The 19,480-nt window shown below is 47.7% G+C and overlaps 1 protein-coding gene across 1 annotated transcript in view; it reads left to right on the forward strand.

Annotated features, from left to right (window-relative positions):
- Positions 1 to 1,296: 1,296 nt before the first annotated feature.
- The window catches only part of LOC148500988 (uncharacterized), a 29,860-nt gene continuing 11,676 nt past the window's right edge, over positions 1,297 to 19,480 (forward strand). Inside the window, exons 1-3 of the mRNA XM_088451106.1 lie at positions 1,297 to 1,387; positions 9,845 to 9,920; positions 15,123 to 15,192. Coding sequence (XP_088307232.1) covers positions 1,297 to 1,387; positions 9,845 to 9,920; positions 15,123 to 15,192 — 237 coding nt within the window. The remainder of the gene's footprint in view (positions 1,388 to 9,844; positions 9,921 to 15,122; positions 15,193 to 19,480) is intronic.

Consider the following 19,480-nt stretch of genomic DNA (forward strand, 5'->3'; position numbering starts at 1 on the left):
ACTGGTTTGCGCATGCGTATTATAAACTGTACGCATGTGCAGAAGTGCGAACATCGCTCGGAACGAGCGTACTGCCGCTTACGAGCGGCTCTGAATCAGGCCCATTGTCCTGCATTAAGTTCCGTAGTGTCCCGTGTGTGTGTTGGGAGGAATGGGTTGGGAGGCCCCCTCTCACCAGCGGTGAATAGATGATGTGCTAATGCATGCAGCGTCTATTCCCTAGAGAAAGGGCTTGGAAGCATGCCCAGCGACTCCAGGAGTGCCGGACATGCCCCAATGCGTACCAAAAATGGGGGTGTGGCTTGTGTGGCCAGCATTTGTGGGACCATATTCCCTGGTCATGAGGCTACGCCCCTTTTCCGGACACAGGCAGGGTCCCAATTGCCACTTGGGAGTTATGAGATATGTGTTAGGCGTTGTAGCTAGCATTAATATGATAGAAGTTTCACTTGAAGTGCATTATTTGACTGGCTGTATACCAGTGTAACCTATAGCTCTCCAGCTATTTTGGAACTACAAGTTCCAGCTTGCCCTCTAGCAGGACATGCTGGGATGTGTAATTCCACAAAACATAAGAGCTATAATCACTGATAAAACAGCATATCTGTAGCTTCAGAGGAGCAGCGCTGGGGAGCGGAGCCCATCTACCTGAGAAGCTTTGCCTGACTATGTAAAGTAAATATGTATATACGGAACTGCAGTCTGATCATTTTCAATGGCTCTTATAATATTAACAAAAGGCCTGATTCAGAGACTGTCTCAATGCCGATATTTTCACAGAAGAAAGCGATTGTTTGCTATTGCGCACGTGCAGCGATTGTTTTGCAAATATGTTCGTACAGAGGAACCATTCTCAAAGTGAGTGACAAGTAGTTAGCGTTTGGGGGTGGTTAGAAGAGCGCAGGAGTGTCTGACCATTTAAATACCGATATATATGCGTGCATAAATTAGTCATTACGATCGCCTTCGCAGCATGAGAGCTCACTTTGTTCCGGAGAGCCACAGTGTTTGTGGCTGGTCAGACTCGACTTACAAGCTGCACGACTGCCCGATGTGCAACTTATGCTGTTGCAAGTCCTCATATCCGTATGACAAGGCAGCAGTGGTCGGCTGTATAAAGCATTCGCGCACAGCGATGCACACGCATGCGCAGTACGCAACAATCGGCCGACTGCGTTCGCTTTTGCACTAGCGATCCTTGCTGAGTCCGGCCCACAGTAGAAAACATGGCACTCACCCAGCTGCTTTCTTTCTTTTATAGAGAGTAATGCTGGTGATCTAGCGAAGAATCCCGCCATGAAGACTACTTGGACACTCATTGGGCTTTGGACACTTGTGCTGGTGCTGACGGCCCCCAGTGTGCACAGCACAGGAGAAAATGAAGAGGGTAAGGTCCATACATTTGTGCTGGGGTAGAAACAAAGGGTATACAATCGGGAAGCCGGCTGCCCTAATACCGGCAGCCGGCTTCCCGACTGCCATATCCCGGCGAGGGTGAAATGCCGGGCGTCTAGATGTAGACGCCTGACATTTCCCCGATGCCGGGAGACCGGCGCCCAGCATCCCGACCGAAGGGATGCCGGGCGCCGCGAGCGGGCAGCCGCGAGGGGGAGGGTTAGGTTTAAGGCACCTGGGCCTTAGGCACCCCACCGGGAGGGTTAGGCTAGGGGGAGGGAGGGTTAGGCACCCCCCCGGAGGACTTAGGTTTAGGCAGCGGGGAAGGGGGGGTTAGGCACTTAGAGGGGGGATTAGGGTTAGGCACTTGGGGGGGAGGTTAGGGTTAGGCACCCCTAAGGAGGGTTAGGGGGTTAGGTTAGTATATACTTACCTATCGACGATCTGGATTTCCAGCGCTGTCGGGCTTCCGCTGCTAGGAACTCTGCTTTGGTCGGCCAGGCGCTGCCGGGAATCGAACCATGCGGTCGGCGGTATTTCATACCGATTACTAACAAAGCTGTATTTTACAAATAGGTGAAGTATTGAGGTACCAACATGAACTGACCTGAGTGGCACATTGTAAATAGATAAACAACAATTACTGTACATTATATAAATATAAGGAAACAATCAGAATATACCAGGGTTAGAAAATACAGATAACCAAATAACCTGTTTTTTAAATTGGGTTATTTGCATTAATCTTTTAACGGAAAAAAAAATGAATCCTGCTCAAATTAATACTATGAAACATTGCTATGTATTAATGAGCCATTATCAACCATGTTTGAATGCTTTCTAACATTAACAATCCAAAATGATTAAGATGTTTTATCTCATCAAAAGAGAGCCAGATTAAGGGCCTGATTCAGATTGGGGAATAGAGTAAGACAGAGCAAGTAACTCTGTACCTGAACAAACCATGGGCCCAGTAACTATATCGCCAGTCGAGCCTGCATGCATGTCAGCGACATAGTGGGTACACACTAGGCGTGTCCGATATGTCGCTCCGGTCCGCCGGATTGGACGACATATGGTCTAGTGTGTACCCGGTTTTAGTTGTAGTTTTCTCCTGTCCTATAAGATTATTAGGGGAGGAGTTTGTGGAGTCTTAGCTGATGTTAGGCAGATTTAGTAACTCTCTGATCTGGTTCAAGCACTCTATTTCTCTGTTGGGTGTGTTGTATTGGTATTGCATACTCAAATGAAGACCAGAAGCAACAAGAATGTGGGTTAATACCAGGAGGATTCCCTAATAATAGGCTTAAAAAATCATGGCACTGTGCATAATAAAAAGTGTTTAAAAAATTGGTTTAAACTGGCCAACGCTGGAATAAACTAACTAGGAAGTCACATATTTCAATAACTCACACTGGAATACTCATGCCATAATGTTTCATATTTTAATCTCCATAGTGAATTCCTTCCTAGCCTTGGTCCATATGATTCCTGAAGTCAGGGGCTCAGTACACTGGGAATGGGCAGATTTCCAGCATTTCATGTGAGTTTAGAACTAGTAACCCTAACATGCAAGTGTCCTAATGGGAAAGAAGTAGTTGTACTATGGCCCTGATTCAGAGCCGCTCGCTAGATGCGATCGCTCGCATCCAGCGTATGCAAATTGTGACGACATGGTAAGCGATCGCTCGCCAAGGCATAAGCACGCCCACTTTGGCTTTGTGAGCGATCGCTCTGTGTATGCAGACACACATAAGCGTTTGTTGAGACGCCCACTAGCGCACGTCATCTCCAGGAAGTGTATTAAAACATTGTATTGATTCCTATTAGTCGCTATTTAACGCTGCAAGTCGCTTAAGAAAGAATTGCTTTCCAGCCCGATCTTGTGGTTCCAAAGCACAAAAAGTTATTTAGGTAAACAGGGAAAGATTTAACAATTAGAATAAAAAGCAATGAAAATAGTAACAGCCGATACATACGCATGCGCTACTGGTCCCAGTATGCAGTCCTTCAATCCTGAATCCTGCGGTCACCCAAAATGGAGAATGACTGAACACTGAGACCAGCACACAGCATATATATGGTACAGGTTACAAGGATAACAAAGGGACAAGTTGGCATGTTTTCATTGGTTCTTGCATCTGGTCAATCTGGTCATTGGTCAGGTCATACGGTGTCATCAGAGGTATGGCTCAGCTTTCCAACAGCTTCTTTGTGTAGCTTCCCGCCGAAGAACTAGTTAAACTGGCTACAGACACTGCATACAAGTAATAGCATTCTGACCAATAAACTCCCTATAATCCATAACTAGCGAACGCAAGATGCGAATCCTTCACCGATAGAAACGGATGTCTGCAAATAAACAGGGATTTAGTATGATACCAAACATGACATGTCCACTTATATCTGAACCTTAGATCTCTTTTAAGTACATATTACATTATAATTATTAGCTAACAAATACCTTTAATAACTCTGGTTATTAACTATAATTTGTGGGAACCATCTTATATGTATGCGTTCGCATATGTGCATCTGTGTGTTGAAATAGCAAATAGTATGTGACTATATACATGTGTAAGTATGTGAATACGCATATGAGCGTTTCTATGTTATGTATATATGTATATATACATTTATATGTGTGTGCGTTATGTGCATCAGCGTATGTGTGTTGTGTATACGCATTTTAGCGCATCGGGTTGCACCGACGCAAAGTAGCGTCCTAGTAATACATCATCAGACCATAAATGACTATATTGTCAGATAATTGTACAATGATCATAACCAATTATTTGACTTTGACAATTGGTACATCGAGCACCATCGGTAGCGAACGCAGCGCTTGTGGTTGCCTTACCCTGCCGCAAGCACTGCGAGGACTTCAGTGTAAAAAACAGGCATGTGACGTGTACTATGACGCTACCTGTAATTTATGCACACCTTAAAAACGTTGTTGAAACACTCAGGCACGCCTGCGTTCGCACCTCCACACCCCCGTTATTAGTGTCCTGCCCGTTACCACCCACAAACGGCCTCTCCTGTCACTCATTTCACTGGGCTGTCTTTGCTGGGCCAGCGAGCGGGCTGCGATCGTACAGAGTAGTTTGCAAATGCACAGAACGAAGCGTGCGCATGCACATATGCGCAAACCATCGGGCCGCTTGCGAGTGCACAGCGCTAGCGAGTGGGTCTGAATGAAGTCCTATGTGTTTATACTGGATGTTACAGTAAGGTGTAGAACTAGAGATGATCCAGAGAGGATGGTAAAACGCGTACCACCAGTTTTCAGGAACAGCTGCAAGTTTTAAAGGCGTTTCAAAATTCATCATCAGGAAAGTATGATTTATTTACCTTGTATATAAGATTCAGGGCCTGATTCAGACCCGTTCACTAGGTGTGATTGCTCGCATCCAGCGTATGCATTTACCGTATGCCATACGCCATGGGAAGCGAGCGCTCACTAAGGCATAAGCACACCCACTTTAGCTGTGCGAGCGATCGCTCTGTGTATGCAGACACCCACTAGCGCATGTAGAGATGCCCACTAGCGCACGTCATCTCCAGGAAGTGTATGAAAACATTGGTACATCGAGGACCATCGGTAGCGAACGCAGCACTTGTGGTTGCCTTACCCTTCCGCAAGCACTGCAAGGACTTCAGTGTAAAAAACAGGCATGTGACGTGTACTATGACGCTGCCTGTTAATTATGCACGATGAAACACTCAGGCACGCTGGCGTTCGCACCTCCACTCCCCCGTTATTAGTGTCCTGCCCCTGTTATCACCCACAAACGGGCTCCCCTGTCACTCATTGCACTGGGCTGTCTTTGCTAAGCAAGCGAGCGGCCTGCGATCGCACAGAGTAGTTCGCGCACGTGCAGAACGAAGCATGAATATGCGAATTCACAAAGCATCGGGCCGCTCGCGAGCACACAGCGATAGCGAACGGGTCTGAATCAGGCCCTCAGTTCTCTGTTTTCTTCCCCTCTAAGGGGCATATTTATCAATTTACGCAATTTCAAGTCTTTAAAAGTCATCTCTTAGATTATAGATGAAGCTTCATGGCAAATTACCAAGAACTCCCGGCTGAGACATTACGTCTGAAAAGATGCTGCCCTGGCGAAGGCATAAAAGTATAGTGATGGCTTCCACGCTCACTATGATGCCATATTTGGACCCGGCTGTCGGTATATTGATGGCTTTCACATTCACTACAATGGCGTATTTGGACGCGGTCGGGTGTATAGTGATGGCTTCCACGTTCACTATAATGCCATATTTGGACCCAGTCAGGTGTATAGTGATAGCTTCCACGTTCACTATAATGCCATATTTGGACCCGGTCGGGTGTATAGTGATGGCTTCCACGTTCACTATGATGCCATATTTGAACTAGGGATGTGCGCCGGACCATTTTTGCCGGATTTGGATTTGGATTTGGTTCTAATTCGTCGTCCGGCTTTGGATTTGGATTTGGATTTGCCAAACTGCGGTGACTGGATTTGGATTTGGATTTGGATTTGGATTTTTTTACAATAATTGACAAAAAAAGCTAAAATCACATAAATTGGTCTTTTTTTTCTTCCTAGAGTATTATTAACCTCAATAACATTAATTTCCAGTCAATTTAGACCATATCACAGCTTATAATATTGTTTTCAACATTATTGGCCAAAGGTTGCAGTGAGCCGACTGGTTACACTAAGCGACAAAGCAGCGGCACAACGACACAGACACCACAGTATAAAGCACATCTATGACACATTGCCACACAGCAGTGGCAGAAATGAAAAGTAGTGCACCCACCCAGTGGGGTACGGCCAGCAGAGTCACAGTACTTGTTTACAAAGTGGGCTACGGCCCTAGGAGTCACAGTGCACAATCTTATTCGCATTACACCGCACATAGGGCCTGATTCACATTACACCATAAAGTAGTGTCTCTTATTTATGTTACGACACACAGTAGTGCCCCTTTTACACAATGCCCACAGTAGTGACCCTTTTACACAATGCCCACAGTAGCGGTGTCCCTTACACAATGTCCCCCAGCAGTGGTGCCCCCTATGCAGTCCCTTTAGTAGTAGGGTCCACTATGCAGTGCCCCCAGTAGAATGCCCCCCAGTAGTATGCCCCCCAGTAGCAGGCCCCCCCAGTAGTATGCCCCCCATTAGCATGCCACCCAGTAGTATGCCCCCCATTAGCAGGCCCCCCCAGTAGTATGCCCCCCATTATCATGCCACCCAGTAGTATGCCCCCCAGTAGTATGGCCCCCCCAGTAGTATGGCCCCCCCAGTAGTAGGCTGCCCCAGTAGCAGGCCCCCCCCAGTAGTAGGCTGCCCCTGTAGTAGCCCCCCCTGTAGTATGGGCCCCCCCTGTATTATGGCCCCCCCTGTAGTAGGCTGCCCCAGTAGCAGGCCCCCCCCAGTAGTATGGCCCCCGCCAGTAGCAGGCCCCTCAGTAGTATGGCCCCCCCAGTAGCAGACCCCCCAGTAGTATAGCCCCCCCCAGTAGCAGGCCCCTCCAGTAGTATAGCCCCCCCCAGTAGCAGACCCCCCCCCAGTAGCGCCCCCGGCCCTTGCACAAATTAAAAAATAAAAACTTACCTGTATCCCCGCTCCCGCGCCGTCCGCTCTGTCACACGCTGAGGAGGGAGCCGGAAGATGGAGCTCATGTGTGAGCTCCAGCCGGCTCCCTCCGTGCAGCAGCCAATGAGAGTCTGTGTGACTCTCATTGGCTGCTGTAACAAACACACAGCTGCCGCTGGCGGCTGTGTGTCTGTGTCTGTGTAGGGCAGAGCGCTATCACTGCGCTCTGCCCTACACGCGAGGAGACCTGATGTCGGATTCTCTAGTGAGAATCCGACATCAGGCGGCCGCCGTTCGGCCCCGAACGGGGATCCGAGTCAGGCGGTGAACACCCGAACAGGGTTCGGGTGGACTCGGATCCCCAATGTTCGGAGCGGTTCGGATTCCACAGAATCCGAACCGCTCATCTCTAATTTGAACCCGGCTGCGCGTATAATGATGGTTTCCACATTCACTGTAATGCAGTATTAGGACCAAGCTGCTCGTATAGTGATAGCTTCCAGGTTCACTATAATTTTGTAATTGGATCCAGTCGGGTGTATAGTGATGGCTTGTCACGACTCTAGGGAAATTGGCCTCCTGTGATGGAACAGGTTTTGCTGTCTGTGATACCAGCAGCACAAACTGAGGAGGTCTGAGGTATGTTTTCATCATAGGACGGCACAGAGCTAGAACTGGTTATAGGAACAATAGGCGAAGGCAGACTGTATAGAAGCTGGAACTTTATACGAGAATGATTACAATGAAGTACAGAACTTTAATAATGACAAAATGATTGGAGATACTAGAGGTTAGTGGTATTAGCAGAGTACTTAGTCCTGGTGTTAGAACTGAACTCAGGGGAGAACAGCAGGGATCCATAGTCAGAGGTACTGAGAGTATTCCACTAGATAGATGCAGGAGACCTTGATCTGTGAATGATACCAGAGCCTGAAGACTGTACGCTGGAACACTGGGTTGAGCCCAGGTAAAAGGCAGAGTCCTTATTGAGTCAAACGTGGATCCGGCAGGAGCCAAAAGGAAACCTTTAGGAGACGTTGAACAGACACTGGCTGAGTGTTCAGAAAGAGCTTATATACCCAGTGCCTGCTGCTGGTTGGGCAATTACTCTCAGCTGACCCAAGAGCTGAATAAGATTGGTAGATGTGGAACCAGGTGATCAATCCAAGATGGCTGCGCCCATGGTCAGGAGAATTCAGCGTGGATACCTTGGAGAAGCAGGTAAGTGGAATGGGAACCAATGCTGGTAGCAGAGCTAAGCTCTAACCTTCCTGGCAGCGCTAGAATGTTCCATGCGGTAGACGCCGCTTACAGCTGCAGGGAGAGCGGGCATGTAGGGCGGTGCGCCAGAACCTGGTCAGGTGGAGCTCGGCTGTCCAGGGACTCTGCTCCAATCCGGCAGCCCGGGTCCTGACATGGCTTCCACGTTCACTATAGTGCCACATTTGGACCCGGCCAGTTGTATAGTGATAGCTTCCACGTTCACTATAGTGCCATATTTGGACTTAGCCAATTGTATAGTTATGGCCTCCCCGTTCACTATAATGCCGTATTTGGACACAGTCAGGGGTATAGTGATGGCTTCCACGTTCACTATAATGTCATATTTGGTCCCGGCTGCGTGTAAAGTGATAGCTTCCATGTTCACTATAATGTCATTGGGATCCGGGCAGGTGTATAGTGATAGTTTCCACGTTTGCACTATAATGTCGTATTTGGACCCGGCCAAGCCATCCAAAGATCCCTCTCTGGTCGGGTTTTTTCCACAGGGGTAAGCGAACTATGGGGTCAGCTGCTTGTACTTCATAGATCATCACCTGCCTACAATGGGAGGTGGGCGACATTGGGGGCATAGGCACATGGGCATATCTATAACAGGTGAAAGGGGTGCCCACGTTGCATGACCTGCACCCATAAAGTATACTCAGTGTCGGACTGGAGCATGAAGGGCCCACCAGGGGAATGTAGTGGTAGAGGCCCATGCTTTGGGGTATGGTCAGTTACCACAGGGGATGAGGCCAGTCTCCACAGAAGCTTGGGCAGACATTAGAGACCATGCAACTGACCCCTCTAATAGTGTAACAATGTATAATTTGAGTGCACAGTCTGGAATCTGACATTAGAGCAAGTGGTGGGGCCCTCAGCCACTGAAGCCCACCGGGGATTTCCCCTGTACCCATGTGGGACAGTCCAACCCTGACTATATTTACCTCTCTGCCAGAGGGTGTGAAAATCACAGGGAAAAAGGCGCCAACACCATTTTCCCGGTGGTCTGCACATGTGCAGTAGAGAAATCACTGGGGAAATGGTGCCGGCGCCATTTTTCCGTGATCTGCGCAGACTCTACTTGGAGCATGTGTCTGCAAGAGAAGGGGATATACACGTGCCGCTGCCCCTGCTTAAGCACACATAATATTTGGGGGAATGGGATTTTTTTCAAAGAGTTAAAGGGGCGGGGAGGGTGCACTTGGAGCGGTGCTCTGTAGGAGGGTACACTACTTTTTCTCTACGCAATAAGGACTTTATTTCTAGGGCGCCTTTGTGATGATTATGGCTCGTCCTATGTTAGTGCTTTATAAATAGAACTACTTATGTCTCCAGACCCCCATAGTAAAATTTGGGCAATGCCCCCCCGGGCCCTCTGCTCTGCGCTCAATATAGTAGATTTGGGGGCTTCCATACTTGCTCACACAAGACCTCTGCTCAGGGGTCTCCGATGTGGGCTCAGAGTGGCGGTCTATCCTTAAAGGCAGGGTTCCATAGAAGTCACACCCACCACCATAGTAACAAAACATCTGCTCTCTACCATTTTCCAATGATGTGCTCTTTCCTTCATCTTCTCTTTCATCATGTTTCCAGTACCCGAGATATTCAAGCATTTGGAAAAGCTACAGAGATCTGGTGCTGACTGGAGCCAGAATCAGAATGATCTAAGGTTGGTGTACAGCCATGTACTATGGGTTTGGGATAGGACTTTTGGCCTTTATGAGTTCTCATTTAAAGAGGGGAGTTCAATCAACCATGTTAACCGGCTGTTTTAAGCATACACACTCCCACAACCCTTGCCATCCACTTAGTAAAAGCAAATCCTGCAAACCTGAGTGAAGACCTCATTTTCATCGGCTCCCTTTTTATTATAATAGATTATTTTGTAGGAGCCTGTTAATGAAGACGTCCCTAAAAATACCTATAGCCGTGCATTTTCGGGGAAATTTAACAATGATCAGACTCAGAAAACCCTTTGTCCTATGCCCCCCTGTGTGTTTTTGTTTATTTATATGCTTGCAGTCCAACTGTCTCTGGGTATTCACTGAGTTGAGCAGCCATAAAAAAAGACATTCAATTTATATGTATACTAACATTTTAATTTTAGTTGAATGTTGACTGAGTATTTTGTATTTCTGTATATATGATTCATACTTGCCCCCATGCTCTTGAGACTTCTACACAGGCCATCAGACCTCCTCACATGCCATCAGATCACCCCACATGCCCCTTAAATGAATATCACATCCCCCACATGCCATTAGACAACCCCAATGCACCTGATTTAAATAGCTAGTTTTATTGGGGCAGCACGTACAGTGGCAAACGTAGGATTTCTAGAGGAAGGGGGGGGGGGTTTCCAAATACTTGATTTTAGACCGAGTATGGCGAGTCCATGAAGAGGATATAATTAGCACCAGCTGTAATATGCGTCATACAAAGTGTATTCTGTGTCATAATTCCAGCATATACAGGACCAGTGATCACAGTAAGCCATTAGATGCAGACTAGGCCATCCTGCCCGAGCTGGATGTTTTTATTTTAGATGTGGGCACCATTCCAGACTATTGGAGCAAGTCCAGGAGCCTGGAGGAACAGCAGAAGAACCTAGCACTGCCCTGGACATATATGTACATATTGGTTTCTCTAGCAGGGCATCCCTAACAGTGCATGTTTTAAAGATCTCCTAGTTGGTGCACAGGTTATTTATCACTGGCTGATACATGTTAAAAGATCCACAGATGGTGCTAATTATTTCATTTGTGATACTGAGAAGAACATGCAGCACTAGTAACATTCTATTATAATACTAATTCTGGTCATGGTGTGGGCTGGGGAGGGGAGTCTCCAGGCAGCCGGAAACCCCCCATGCATTTGCCTTTGATGTATGGTGTAATGGTTAGCATTACTGCCTCACAGCACTGAGGTCCTGGGTTCAATTCCCACCTCAGCCCTAAATGTGTGGAGTTTGTATATTTTCCCCAGCAGTAGCGCACACAGGGATGGTTTCTGAGTACCCAGAACCCCCCCCCCTCTTTAAACTGAGCTGTCTGCAGCAGTCCACAATTAAGCCCCTCCCTTTGTGGCATTGTACTTCCTGATCTCTGCTACTGTTGCTGCCTCTGACACCAGGATATACAAGACAAGTAACGTGTATGTGTATCTGTGTGTGTGTGTATATATATATATGTGTATGTGTATATATATTGTAATATGATCTGGGCAGGAGGTCCCTCTCCTGCGGCAGATGGACACCTCCAAACACACAGCAGCCAGGACACAGCACACCTGTCCAGGGTTTTCGTGCAAGCTAGCCGTAGCTAGTTTTATTGTGCAGTATAAAATAGAAAACATAAAAATAAATCCTAGCCTGTCTGGGCACTAACTAAACAATAGATTCCCCTCTCTCAAAGTGGTAGTCCCTGATGCTCCCACCATAAACATAGGCATATGCACAGCACTTAATTAGTACATCACAGTGTCTCTGAACAAGCCTGTTGCCTGTTCTCCCCAGGTAGTGAGACCCTGAGCCAAACCCTGAAACAGCTTTTATCAGCCTCTTACAGGTGCAGGCACTAATTAGCCTGCTATCAGCCTGAAGGACTGTAGACCCGAAATGGGCCTTGTGGATGGAGCCCTCCCTTCTCTCTCACCCCCACACCTCCCAGGACCCATTATGTGGCTTTTACTAAAAGCCCAAACACCAATCAAGTCTTTTTAGCAGAAACAGATATTTCCTGGGGGTTTAAAATACATGGGCCAGAAATCTGGGACAAACATATCTCCTATTTATCACATTACCAGTGATTCAGTGATTCTCTCACAATATATAAAGGTGGGATCTGTCTATTCTGAGGCAGCTATATAGCTTGCTCTGACTATACATAATGTAATGGCTACAACACTTACTACTATGACAAGAATTACTATATCCAAGGGTGAAATATTTCCTCAACACTTTCACATAGAAGAAGAGCAGTTATAGGGGGAGATGTATCAAACTGTTGAGAGAGATAAAGTGGAGAAGTTGCCCAAATGAACCAATCAGCTTCTAGCTATCATTTATCTAGCACTGTCTATCAAATAACAGAAGCTGAATGGCTGCTTTGAGTAACTTCTCCACTTTCTTTCCAATCCTTGAAACATCTCCCCCATAGTGGGGACCCTCCCTCCATGTCTCACGCTACCTCTCCTGTGCAGGGGCTGTAGTCTCATCCAGCCTCTCTCTCTCCCGTCATAACCATCTGTTTCTCCCTTGCTCTGCACTATGCTGGGATACGTGAAAAGCAGTTATTGTACTAACTATGGGGGCGATTCAATTTGGTACACAATTAATAGCAACAGAAGGGAGCTCCCGGAGCTATTCAATTCAGCGCGCTGTTAGGACAACTAAAGGATTTCTCGCATCCTCAGGGGACTAAAGTGCCAGCCGCGTGGTTGTTTTCCGGCTTAGCGCGGTGCTAGCCTCGCAGCCGGCACTTTAGTCAGAGAATGCCAGTTCTTGCGACTAAACACACTGCTTAATTCGCGAAAACCGGCATTCTGCGACTTAGGCCCATATTCAATTAGACGAGAAAAGCCGAGATCCGAGCCAAGAAGCCAAGAGGGCTTTTCGCATGGAGGAAACTTATCGTCTAATCCAATTCCAGCCGGTTTTCGCCTACGAAATGTACTTTATTTTGGGGTGCAAAGGTGGGAAAACACTCAGAACCCTTGGAACAGCCCCCCAAAAGACAACTGCGTAAAAAAAAACAAGGAAAACTTAAGAACACCCCAAAAAGTACTTTTATTTTGGGGGCAAAAAAGTACAACGTGGGGGGACTATCCTGCTTTATACCATTCTTCACCACTTTTACAAAGACGCTAATAGCAGCCAATTTATTTGTTCTCATCTATATTGATTCCCTATGTTAGTGCATCTTTTTGGGGGGCTCAGGCTGATTTCCATAATTTTGACAGCATTTTCAGCCTGTTCCGCATTCGCTGTGTGCCGTTTTTCGTCTGGTTTGGAATTGAATATGGCGAATAGTGTGGGCGCACCCGATACGTTTTCACATGTAAAACATGTGATGTCGGCGGAAAGTCTGATAGGCGAAACTATTTTTGCGGCGGTGAAACTAATTGCATACCACCCTTAGATGCTTCTAGTCGGACTTCACATCACGGTGAATCTCTCCCAGTGCTATTCAACTGCTGCAGAATTGAATCGTCCCTAGTGAAACAGTCCGCAGTGCCATTGTATCCCCATATGCTCTACCCTTTTCTGCTGTCCCATCAGATCGTTAATCGAATTTTTGCGCTGGTCGGATCCTGTGCGGAGTACTAGGGGCGGGCGGGAGAGCACACTCTCCATAGCGTACCCCTCGTCCTCTGCTGTGGAGCATAAGATTGATTGACTGTGCAGGACAACGCTGCTGATTGTCCAGAGTGCGTCCTGCGAGACACGTTTTTTGAGTCCCCGCCATCACTTCTCGCTTAAGACGCACTATAGCATTCTCCGCGCTTTGCTTCTTTCTTTTCTGGTGAGCAGTATTTTTAAATTTGACAAGTGGCCATCAGAGCTTGTAGCCGCATTGGGGCTTCCGGTAAATGTTTTGGCGAGTGTACATTGTGTCAAATAAGAAGGTGATCTAATTAGGTGCCAGTTGGCTTGTGCAAGCCATTTTAAGGGCCTCCATGTCGGTCGTTAGAGCTGTGGGTGTTAACCCACAGCCTAACGACCGCTAAGGGTGATGGTCGCGATGGTCAAGACCATCGCGACCATCGGGGCTTATGACGAGACCCTAAGGTAGGGTCTCGTCAACCTTAAGCCCCAGGGAGCTTCCTGCTCTGTTTGAGCAGGAAGCTCCCCACTGACATCACTGCTGATGTCAGTGGGGCCGCCCCCAAACGGCAAGCGTTCCGACAGGAACGCCTCCGTTTGCCCCGGCACGCCCCCGGCCCGCCCAGCAAACGGAGTGAGCTGTCACTCAACATCGACAGGTCGCCCTGTCTGCTACGAGACCCCTAACGACAGATCACCCGTCATTAGCCGGGTCTCGTGCATGCGCACTGGAGCAACATCGACCCGGTTGCGAGCTCGTAGAGCTAACGACCGGGTCTGAATAAGCTCCACAGTGCATAACCCCTTAGACAGCCCCCCTAATGACTAATTAGGTATTTAGAAGTTTTCAGTTAGCCTAATTGGCCTAATAATTACATGTAATTTTTGAGTGTTTAAAAAAATGGGCTCAAATTACCACAAATCAATTTTTTTTCGTTAATTTAGTCACCCCAACATTTAATTTCAGTATTTTTTTATTGAAAAATTATTGCAATTTATCATTTAAAAATACAAACAAAAAAAACAAACATTTAAGTGGCCTCCAATTACCACAAAATCACTTTTTCCTTTTTTTTTCATTTTTCATTTAATTCGTTTAAGATTAAATGAAGTTTGCTTTTAGAATTTTGTTTTTTGTTTTTTTTAAAAAAAGCCCAAATCAGCCACCTGACACCTTCTAAAAACCTTCATATGCCAACTGACAGCCTTCTATATGGTCCTGCTAATGAAATTATCAATTTTTTGGGGTCCAGGATGGTCTCCCCACTTTTTCAAACACTTCTCCCAAGTCGCATGATATAGGGAAAATCCTCACTGTGAGTAGTGCACATTGGCACTTCTAATTGGTGATTATCGGCAGTGAACATTCGTGCCAAGTGAGTTCCATGAGACACACTTGCAATCTTGCTCCCAATTGGATTGCCCCCTAATAATTAAGCACGTACTTAGGGACAATGAAACAATAAAATTGAATAGTGTAAAAGAATAAAACAATCTATCAATATTAAGAAAAATAATAATAATAACAACAACGTTGTTTCTTTAAAGATTTGGAAACCAGAACTTACAATCATGGAATGAAGCGTCACAGCAAAGAAATAATGCGAGAATAAAACAGGTTGGTCCAGAACTGTATTAATATCTTGTCTGCTGCAAATCACATACTGCACGATCCCCTCGCCGTGCAAGCTGGCCCAGCCTGCTCCTGCCAAGCGTAACCTGGAGGTGACTGTGGAAGTGATTGAGCCCAGTGGCGGATCTAGACTTTACATTTGGGGGGGGGGGGGGGGCGGTTTAAGAACTAATACCGACTCCTCCCCTCTCTATACATTACAAATGCTCCTCCCAGCCCATCATGTGCACCCGACCCTCCCCCCCAACCCCACTGATATACCTCACAAAGTCAGACTGACATCACTCTTCTGAAAAAGTGACAGGCAGGACCAGACCCCCCCCCCCAAATAATAATTTACCACACAAAGGCTCACCCCAGCCCCACATGTGCACCCGACCCCCCCCCCACTGATATGCTCCACAAAGACATACTCATACTGGATCCACCGGTGATTGAGACGTATACTTTCTCCTCCCCACTTCTCGCAACTATTTCCTACCTCACCTGCCATGACTGTGCTGTCTCACACTACAGAAACAAGACTACAATGCACTAGGCATCACTACTAGCCTCCGCAGATCCACTCCTCAATCCTGGCATTCCAAATACACCAGATACCTGCAAAAGTGTTTTTGAACCACTGCGTGGCCAGGGCCGGATTAAGGGTGGGGGGCGACAGGGGCGGACATCCCTGGGGCCCCACACACAGAGGGCACCCACACAGGGTCGATGTGACCCTGCCGAGAATAGGTGCCGACCTGTTCCCGGGAGGAGGGCGCTCTGCAGCTGCATGCAGCAGCACAGTCAGTGCTGCTGCATCAGCTTGGGGCAGGGCGGTAGTGCGGACGGCAAATAAGTGCCCGGCCGCACTACACAGCACAAACACACAGCCGCCGGCGCCCTTTGTCTCCCGTTCCAATAAGCTCCTGAACTTATATACACGGGGCCTGATTCAGCAGATGCAATCGCTGATGGATCGCAGTTGCTAAAATGGGTTGGGTACAGGATGCCAGCGCTCGGGATCCCGACAGTCAATATCCAGATGATGACATCCTGGCAGGGTTAAGATACCGACACCTGCCGGTAGGTATGCTAACCCTCCCCCTCTCCCTCCCTCCCCAATGCCTACCCTTGCACCACATAACCGTCACCAAGTCTCTGTCCCTCCTGCCTCATGTCATCTGTCTGTTTCTCCTCTCCCCTAGATTGTAAGCTCCTAGGAGCAGGGTCCTCCTCTCCACTGTATCACAGCCTTCTTCTCTAGCACTTCTATGACAGCCTTCACCTTCCCAGCTGTATTGTGTATGGAGAATTGTGTTGCTAATTGTTACTTGTGCTGTTTATAAGTTGGTTACTGTATTGTAATATAATGTTCTGTGTACCCTTTACTGTATGTACGGTGCTGCGGACCTCTTGTGGCACCTTATAAATAAAATGTAATAATAATAAACCTAAGCCACCCTCCCTGCACCCTAAACCTATCCTCCCCTTCCCCGTACCCTAAACTTAACCCTCCCCCTTAGTGCCTATCCCTCCCCCTAACCCCGCTAACTACCTTCGGGATGCCGGTGGTTGGGATGCCAGCACCGGGAATCTGGCAGGTGTTGTGATTCCGGCACCGGTATTCTAAGCGCCAGCGTCCTCTTTGCCGGGATATTGACTGGATCCCACTAAAATATTCTGTCTGCCGAAGCACAGCCGGCATAAAGACTCTCACAGCTGCCTTCTCATATCCAGCCAATGTCGCACTCCTGCATAAACATTGGTACAATGGACACACAGCTACCAGTCATGCATCATGTATGGCAGGTCTGACCAGCCGCAAACACTGCAGCTCTCCTCACGTGCAGAGAGGTCTCATGCTGCAAATGCAATCACTGTGGCTAATTTATGCACGCCCCTTAGGCGTTGAAACGGTCAGACATGCCTGCGTTTCCTTAACCACCCCCGTTACCTCCACAAACACTGACCTCGACACTCACTTTGCGAATGGATCCTCTGTGTATAGGTAATCGCAATGCAATCGGGATGCATACACAGCGTGACTTACACGCATGCGCAATGATAAATAAACGCTCAATCTGCGTAAAAATCGGTATTGCGTCCGCTGTTGAATAAGGCCCATAGATTTATACCAACTCATATGTTAAGGGGCACACCCACTAGCAGACTGTGAAACGACTGCACGATTACGACGAGTCTGTGCTGTGCCTACACTGAACGATATGATCGGTCAGTGTAGGCACCCTGCATCATCTGCTAACATGGGCAATCAGTCGTTATCGGCAGATTGACCAGCATGTTCAAAAGATGATTGATGTCAGCGGGAGCGCGCATCGCTGGTCGTTTCCGACATTTTCTTGCACGATTTGCGGCCGATTTACTGAACGATTGCGATGACGTAATTGTGCAATCGCACGGTGTAATCGGCTAGTGGATACGCGGCATAAGGTTTATGAGTCCTTTAATGACTTATGCAGACACATTAGGTCTTCCACAAACTTTTGTCACACGAGGATTGAGTTCTTGAGGAGACGAACCCGGGTTGGATTCAGGAGAGTTTATAGGAGCAGACGTCTGATATTGAAAGGACGCTGGTCTGAGATGTGTGTTGCTCATGGATGTCCCACTGATGAATAGGTGCTGGTGACGAGATACACCCAGAGCGGACTGCGGATACACACAACAGGTAACTGGGACGTCCAGGAGGGTCACAGACAGTCAGGATAGCTAAAGCAGGGCTCCCTCTGGGGGTGGTAGTAAGGAGTAGCACCGCTGGGAGGCTGGAACCTGGAGCAATATATATGTGAGTCTCAGCAGGAATAAGGAATAGCAAGGAGCTCAGAGAACTAACACCCAGCTAGGCTGGGAACAACGTTGCACTGCCAATGACAGGACTGCAGATCTGCCCTTAAATACCCGGAGGAAGTGCAGGATTGGTTGCTAGGGGCTCCCAGGAATGCTTTGACTGGTTTTTCTGAAAGGAGTCACCTGACCACATCCAAGATGGTGGCGCCCATGTCGTGCTGCAGTGCTACCAAGGTGTGCAATACTCACCCTAGCAGTCAGGACACTATGCCTCCAGACCTCTGTAGCATGCATCGCGGACCTCCATGTGCCTGCACCCCCGCCAGAAGGACCCCGCCAGAGCGTCCGGACAGGTAACTGCCACTGACCCCGACCCTCACAGCCCTGGTCGTGACAGTACCCCCTCCTTTACGAATGACCTCTGGGCACTTCTTGGGTTTTTCTGGGTTTTCGGAATGAAACTTAGCCACTATACGGGACGCATTGACATCCTCACTCTTCACCCATTATCTCTCTTCTGGACCTTAACCCTTCCAATCCAGGAGATACTGGAGTTGACCATAACGGACTCGAGAATCCAGAATTTGTTTTATCTCGAATTCTTCCACTCTTTCAGTATGGACTTCCGGAGGTGATGGCAAAACTTGAAGGAATTGGTTAAGGATCAACGGTTTGAGCAAGGAGATATGGAAGGAATTTGGGATCTTAAGGTAAGTGGGTAGCTTAAATTTTTAGGCCACTGGTTTGATTATCTCTGTAATGGCAAAAGGCCCGATGAAGCGAGGAGCAAACTTCATCGAGGGTACCCAAAGTTGTAAGTTACGAGTAGAGAGCCAAACTTGATCCCCTATTTTCATGCTGGGAACAGACCTTCTTTTCTTGTCTGCCCCTAACTTGTAGTGACTGGATGTCTTCATTAAAGAGGAGTGGACTTGGGACCAGATTCGGGAAAATTGTCGTAACAAAAAATTGACTGCTGGGACATCGAAGACTGGAAGACTTTGGAATCCAGGGACTCTGGGATGACGTCCATAGACCACGAGAAATGGGGTTTGTGCGCTGGAGGAATGATATGAACTGTTATGTGCGAATTCCACCCAGGGTAAAGAATCTGCACAATTATCCAGGGAAGAGGACATATAAATTCTTAAGAATGTCACTAAGTCCTGGTTCACTCTGTCCGTGCACCCGTTGGTTTGGGGGTGATAGGCCGTGGAGAACTTTAGGTTGACCTGTATTGCTGAACACAAGGCTCTCCAGAATTTTGGTTGGTAACCCATGCAGACGGAATATGTGAGAAATGAAGAGTTGAGCCAGGTCAGGAGCGGAGGGTAGTTTTTTGAGTGGTATACAGTGCACCATCTTGGAAAAGCGGTCGATCACCACCCAGATGGTAGTGCACCCATTAGAGACAGGGAGGTCGGTTACGAAATCCATGGATAGATGAGTCCAGGGACGGGTTGGTATGGGTAGCGGTTGAAGT

This window comes from Taudactylus pleione, unplaced genomic scaffold (genome assembly GCF_031769625.1).
Source record: "Taudactylus pleione unplaced genomic scaffold, aTauple2 ptg000537l, whole genome shotgun sequence".
In the NCBI taxonomy this organism is placed as follows: domain Eukaryota; kingdom Metazoa; phylum Chordata; class Amphibia; order Anura; family Myobatrachidae; genus Taudactylus; species Taudactylus pleione.